Source organism: Engraulis encrasicolus, chromosome 15, assembly GCF_034702125.1.
Source record: "Engraulis encrasicolus isolate BLACKSEA-1 chromosome 15, IST_EnEncr_1.0, whole genome shotgun sequence".
NCBI classification, from domain to species: Eukaryota; Metazoa; Chordata; class Actinopteri; order Clupeiformes; family Engraulidae; genus Engraulis; species Engraulis encrasicolus.
The window spans coordinates 4,978,093-4,984,789 of record NC_085871.1 but is presented as its reverse complement, the minus strand read 5'-3'; the positions used below and the strand labels follow the sequence as shown (position 1 = coordinate 4,984,789).

The 6,697-nt window shown below is 42.6% G+C and overlaps 1 protein-coding gene across 5 annotated transcripts in view; it reads right to left on the bottom strand.

The window, feature by feature from the left end:
* Window positions 1-1,388: 1,388 nt before the first annotated feature.
* LOC134463651 (CCR4-NOT transcription complex subunit 2) overlaps window positions 1,389-6,697 on the bottom strand; it is a 72,899-nt gene continuing 67,590 nt past the window's right edge. For 3 of the 5 annotated variants that reach the window (XM_063216842.1, XM_063216844.1, XM_063216846.1), the window contains 2 exons: window positions 4,308-4,458; window positions 1,389-2,307 (listed from right to left, as the gene is read on the bottom strand). In XM_063216842.1, coding sequence (XP_063072912.1) covers window positions 2,221-2,307; window positions 4,308-4,458 — 238 coding nt within the window. In that variant the 3' untranslated portion in view covers window positions 1,389-2,220. The remainder of the gene's footprint in view (window positions 2,308-4,307; window positions 4,459-6,697) is intronic. The other 2 variants (XM_063216843.1, XM_063216847.1) reach the window with 1 other exon arrangement.

Below are 6,697 nucleotides of genomic sequence, written 5' to 3'. Positions count from 1 at the left end.
CTGTTTGGTTTGTGTTTGTCTTTTTTTTCTCTTTTCTTTTCATTCATAGTCATGTTTTTTTTTATTGATTTTCCTTTTCCTATGAAATGCTGTCACGGAAAACAGCCAGAGTGAAGTGCCTCAGTCCTGCTTCGACTTCAGTTCCATTCCTTTTCCCTGCACCTCACCGCCCCCCCAAAAAACCCCTCCGACACCCCCTCCCCTCGCGCCCACCCACCCACTCAGCCACTCCATACCCTTATCTTTTCTTTCCCGGCACATCACATAGGTATTGGTGTCCTTGCTTTGCTTCACAGAAGACTTCTTTTTTTTTGTCAGTGTCAGTATCTCGCCAACTCCTCCACCTGGTTTTGTGGAGGGTTTTTTGTCGCTGGTCAGTTGTGGTTGTGGTCAGAGTGCTGTTCTAGTTGTTTATGTGTGTGCGTGGCTTGCATTTGCCACTCTTCTTCTTCATCCTCCTCCTCCTCCTGCGGTATGTCCAGTCTTGGTCGGCGCACCTGGATTAATCCTGATACATCTGTAGCTCTGTGCCCCAATCCTATCGTTGTGTAGTACTGTTGTGGTCCACCTCCTTGAAAAACGAGGTACTGTATGCTTGGCTCAAGGTACTCCTCTGCTTTTTGATTTTCTCCTCCTCCTCCTCCTCCTCTTCTTGCTCTTCTTCTTTAGCCTTGGTTTTTGTTTTCTTCTCCAAAATAGAAGTCATATTTATATAATATCTATACACATTCGTACATACATATATTTATTCATGTGATGTCCAAAACAAAGTTTAAAAAAAAGAAAAAAAAATGAAATGTACACATTTTTAATACAAAATAATTGTAACAAAGACTAGACAGTGTTTGGATTTTTGCTTCTTCAAAGCGCCACCCCCAAAAATGCTTGACACTGAAGTTCAGTGATCGCTGAATGAGTGCTTGCAAGTAAACACAATGAAGATGGCCATGGCATGGCAAAGTCAATTTAAAAACACGTTTCGGACTGTAGGCAGCGTTTGTTGTGGTTTTGTTGATGCTGGCCAACAAACGCACAAATGCAACACGAAGCGACAAAGAGAGGGAGAGGAGGTGCAAAACAAACGTGTGTGTGTGTGTGTGTGTGTGTGTGTGTGTGTGTGTGTGTGTGTGTGTGTGTGTGTGTGTGTGTGTGTGTGTGTGTGTGTGTTTCTGTATGATGGTCGGAATGGGAGGTAGGAGAAAGAAGGATGATGGCGCACAAAAAAAGAAGTGTGAAAAGAATTTAAAGTGAAAGAACTGAAAAGTGTGCAGGGACCCCCACAGAGACAGGCTACTAACCTTGGGAGGGGGGAAGTAAACGAAAGAGAAGTGCACTCAAAAACTTCTCAAATTGCTCAAATAAAATAAACAAAATAAAAAAATGACAAATAATTTTTCTGTTCTTTTATTACCAAACAGTACTACAATGAACATTGCATTCTTTCCAGGCCTCCAATAAAGTTGTCCAAGAAGAGGGTGGGGAGAGGGCCACATAGTGTACGGTAACGGAGGTGCACCACCTCCATCACTCGCTCTCTCATGCTGAACGCTTGAACACTTCAAAGAATGAAGTATAAAAACCCTGTTCTGTTCTGCTATGGTCAGAGTAGAGTGTCTCAGTCTGTCTTGTTTATCCTGCCTGCCTTACAGGCATTCGGTGTAAACCCAAAACGGAACAAAACAAATGGGAAGGGGAAATGTAAAATGAAACTGAAGATGGGTCAGAACAGGAAAAGAAATAACAGAAAAGAGTTTAAAAAGAGCTTGTGTGTTGTCTTTTTAAAAAAAAAGTAAATGAAATGAAAAACACCTGTATGTGTAGGAGAATGTGATTTTTTTTTCTCTCTCATTTTTTTTGGGCAGCACATAATTCTGGAAGGCAGGATCGCCCTACAGCCACAAAAAGGCCAAGGACATCCGGAATCTGGGTTGAGAAATATTTTTCTTTGTCAAGGAATATTTCTGTCTGTCTGTCTGTCTGGTTGTCTGTTTGTTTGTTTTTCTTTGAGAAAAAAAGAAAATTAAAAAAGAGGATGCCTGAGCCACAGCGCCATCTTTCTGCCAGTTCGGTGAGAGACAAAAAGCCAGGACAGCCATACCCACGCCCCGGGTAGGGTGCAGTCAGGACTGGGTCCTGCCCCGCCGGAGGTGGATGGATGGATGGATGGTTGAGTCGGTCGGTCGGTGGGTGGGTGGGTGGTGTCGGTGGGTCTTGTGGAGCTCAGAACGCCTGCTGAGCGGGGTTGTAGTTGAACGTCGAGGGGACGTGAGGCCGCTCTTCTAGCTTGTCATATTCCAGATGAAACTCCTGATTGGTCGTGAGGTGGGGTGAGGAGGAGAGGGGGAGGAGGAGGGGGATGAAGCAGAGGTGGGGAGAGAAGAGGGTAGAGCAGGAGGAGAGGAGAGGAGACGGGAGGGGAGGGGAGGAGAGGAGGAGAAAGGAGGAGAAAGGAGGAGAGGCGGAGAGGGGAGACAAGGAGAGGTACGAGGGAGAGGAGGAAGAGAGGGGGAGAGGAGGAAGTGAGGAAGAGCAAGAGAGAGAAACAAGCAGGGGTGAGGAGGGGTGGATGAGAGGGATGGGGAGGAAGTGAAAAAGAAAACATGGGGTTTTATTGTTGTCAGAACCAAAATGCTGCATTTCTTTAACTACACCGCATTTCACATTATTACGCAAATGACATTTTTTTCCCTTTTCCCAAATAGTCAATAGAAATGACAGTCGTCATAATTTTCAAGTAATCAGCCATTAGAGTACACTTCAAAAGTTTTTGAATGAACCTTCCAATGATAACGGTATTTTTTTAAATAATAAAAAACTTAAAATGCCCAAAATGCTCTGTTCCAAATTATTACGCAAAACAGTTTTGTAGTGTTGTAATACAAATTTCTTTCTTTTTTTTCCCACTTACATCAAAACAGTTGGCATTTGGTACCTTCTAAATTACATTTCGATGTTCAAAACTTGGTCATAAGCTGTAACTGGAATGCTGCGTTTAACATTGAAGTCAATGGCAGGGCATTGCATGGAAATTATGGAAGCCCAGATATCCTTGATGCTTTGCTCTCAGCTGTTTTTGTTTGTTTGGTCTGGTGACCCACACTTCACTCTTCAATATACCTGTAGATTTCCATGCCACGTGTAGGTGCTTTGGAGGTGATGACATTCAAACTCACCAGACATAGCATCCCATTCATTTTCAATGGCGTTTTATGTCTGGTGCGTTAGAATGTCATCACCTCCAAAGCACCTAAACGTGACATGGAAATCTACGGGTATATTGAAGAGTGAAGTGTGGGTCACCAGACCAAACAAACAAAAACAGCTGAGAGCAAAGCATCAAGGATATCTGGGCTTCCATAACTCCCATGCAATGCCCTGCCATTGACTTCAATGTTAATCACAGCATTCCAGTTACTAAGACAAAGAGCTTATCACCAAGTATTGAACATTGAAATGTAATTTAGAAGGTACCAAATTCCAACTGTTTTGATGTAAAAGGGAAAAAAAGAAAGAAATTTGGATTACAACACTACAAAACTATTTTGCGTAATAATGTGGAACAGAGCATTTAAAGTTTTTTATTATTTTAAAAAATACCGTTATCATTGGAAGGTTCATTCAAAAACTTTTAAATTGTACTCTAATGGCTGATGACTTGAAAATTATGACGACTGTCATTTGTATTGATTATTTGGGGAAACAGCGAAAAATGTCATTTGCATAATAAAGTGGAATGCTGTGTAGTGTATTTGTTATTATATTCTTTGCCACTAAAATTGAATTTGAGTACAAAGGCAAAAGAAAAGGCAAACCCCTATTCGTTAACCACAGACTAATCCAACATTAGCAGTGACTATGACAACAAAGCCGGACACAACATTGCAACATTTTATTTAAAAAGTAAATGGTCACATACCACATAGTACCATAGTCACAAAACAACTTATTCCATTATAAATCTACTAGATGGGCCATTATTGCAGGGCTATACCATAAGTCTGGGGACCTGGGTTTACCCTATGTCCAACCCACAGCCATTTTACAAGCCTTTTCCCTCTCTCTCCCCACACACATTTCCTGTCAATTTCCAGCCATCTCGTCCTACATTAAGACCAAAAAGCCCAAAAAATATATCTCAACAAAGCTGGGAATTGTAGTTTTTAAGGAGCTTTTAAGGAGCTAGGGAGCATTAAGGTGATGGGGCAGCCATGCGTTACATTCACACACAAGCACACACACACACACATTTGTGCCAAGATGATGTGGGGCTAAGGGAGGAGGATGTTGAAAATGAAGGTCGTCAATACCTTTACCTTAGCAACCTTCCTCCAGTTAAGACAGTCAAAGAAGTAGTACGTCCCCCGCTCGTAGGTGTTGGTCTTCAGTGTGGGCTCCATGCCTGGCGCTCGCGTGATCCAAACCCGCTCCTCTTTGTGGTACCGCCAGTCCCGGTTAAAGCTACAGATGGCGGAGAGAGACAGAGAGAGAGAGAGAGAGAGAGAGGGAAAGAGAGGGAGAGAGAGAGAGAGAGAGAGAGAGAGAGAGAGAGAGAGAGAGAGAGAGAGAGAGAGAGAGAGAGAATTAATTTCTGGAAACTGTTTATGTCTGTAGCACCATTTACCAAAAGCATGAGCGATATCAACTCACATCCCAAATATGCAATTAAAATAATACATGATATGGTGTGTGTGTGTGTGTGTGTGTGTGTGTGTGTGTGTGTGTGTGTGTGTGTGTGTGTGTGTGTGTGTGTGTGTGTGTGTGTGTGTGTGTGTGTGTGTGTGTGTGTGTGTGTGTGTGTGTGTGTGTGAGAGAGGGGTTACACTTCAACTCTAACATCATTGCATGTTATACTTCCAGGGTATTCCTATGCATCACGTGTCAGATAAAATATTTGAGTCCTTGTTTCCTTTTTTTACAGTCCATAATAAAGTGCATCTGCATCCCAAAGCGCTGCAAAGTGTGTGTGAAGTGAACGGTTTGCAAGTTTGATTCACTTTGTGTCACTTCCCAATGCATCCACAAGGGGGTGTGTGTCTCAAATATGTTAATGCAGACCGAGCATGAGGAGGAAGGAGAAAAAATAAAAGGTCTCTTGCATCTCAAAACCAATTTTTTTGCATATTCAAGTTTTGAGTCTCTTAGTAAGAAAGTTTATTGTTGGGGGTGTTGTGGCACAGCTAAGGTTGGTTGACCGGTAGACCCAGGTTCGAATCCCACCTAGTACATGTCCCAACCCTATCCCATCTCTTTTTCCCTCTACTACTTTCCTGTCCAAAATCTTCACGGTCCTATCAAAATAAAGGCAAATATATTCTATATAGTATTATATATGAATGCATTTCACATGGGCCTTTTTTGTTGGGGGGGGGGGGGGGGGGGGGGGGGGGGCTGGGGGGGAGGGGGGGGGGGGGGGGGGAGTGGGGGGGGGGGGGAGGGGGGTTGGGGGGGGGGGGGGGGGGGGGGGGGGGTGGGGGGGTGGGGGGGTGGGGGGGGGAGGGGGTGGGGGGGGGTGGGGGGGGGGGGAGTGGGGGGGGGGGGGGGGGGGGCGGGTGGGGGGGGGGGGGGGTGTATGACATTGGTGCATGAAACTATACTTCTATAGAAACTATAGGCCTTAATTTCAGCCATTTATGTATAGTGGTACATTGTAATCTATATAAAAAATGCAATACAGTGAATCATTACTGTTTGCAACACACTTTTCATTCGTCCCTCATAAAGGGGTCTATGCAATGAAAAAAAAAAAAACCCCAAAAAAACAAATCATAAATAAGAATTTAGGAGCACTGTGTTAACGCACAGACAAAAAGGGTCTAAGAGAGTAGGCTATACCCTTCTCCCCACACACATACAGTACAGGTCAAAAGTATGGACTCACCTTCTCATTTAATTAATTCTCTTGATTTGTGTGGCTTTTTAAAGAACATAATACATTTTCAGAGAGGGCATTATTTCTGTGCATGAACACATGTATAATTTTTTGCTTAAAAAATGAAAATATATAACAAAATATAACAGTTATTTAAAAATATAAAAAAAATGCCAAACAGTGACGTCAACACAACAATACTGAGGGGCCCACATGTTTCAACAAGCTTATTTTTCTGTCTATTTTCAAGTAAAAATACCCAGTCATTCGAGTCCATTTTAATTTATACAAGCAATACAAGACAGATTTTCTTGATCTGATAATAGTTCACTTGGTCAGCATAGCTGGTTATCCAGGTGAAACAGTGATACAAAAAGTAAAAGTAAAAGTGAAAAACCCTGCCACAGATTCCCTCCAACACAGGTTTGACCTCTCCAAGTAACTGGCTGTGATTCAATATCATATCAAGAAAATGTCTGTAAAATGCTTGTATTGGCAAGTGTTTAAAACTAGGTTTTAGGTCTCAAAATTCCAGTTGTACAATTCTAGTGAGTTATTGGGGGACTTTAATGTTCAATTAGGATTGACATGACTGTCTGGACATTTTTATTTGAAAATAGGCAAAAAAAAGGTTATTGAAATGTGTGGGGCCATTAGTTGTGCCGTGTCGACGTCAGGTGGATAGACAGCCGTCATTGCTGTTGGACAACAGCTAGAATGATATTTTTTGGTAAGTACGTAATTCTCCATGTGTTCATGCACAGTTTTGATGCCCTGCATGAAAATACACAATGAAAGTCCACGAAAATAAAGAGAATGCATTAATAG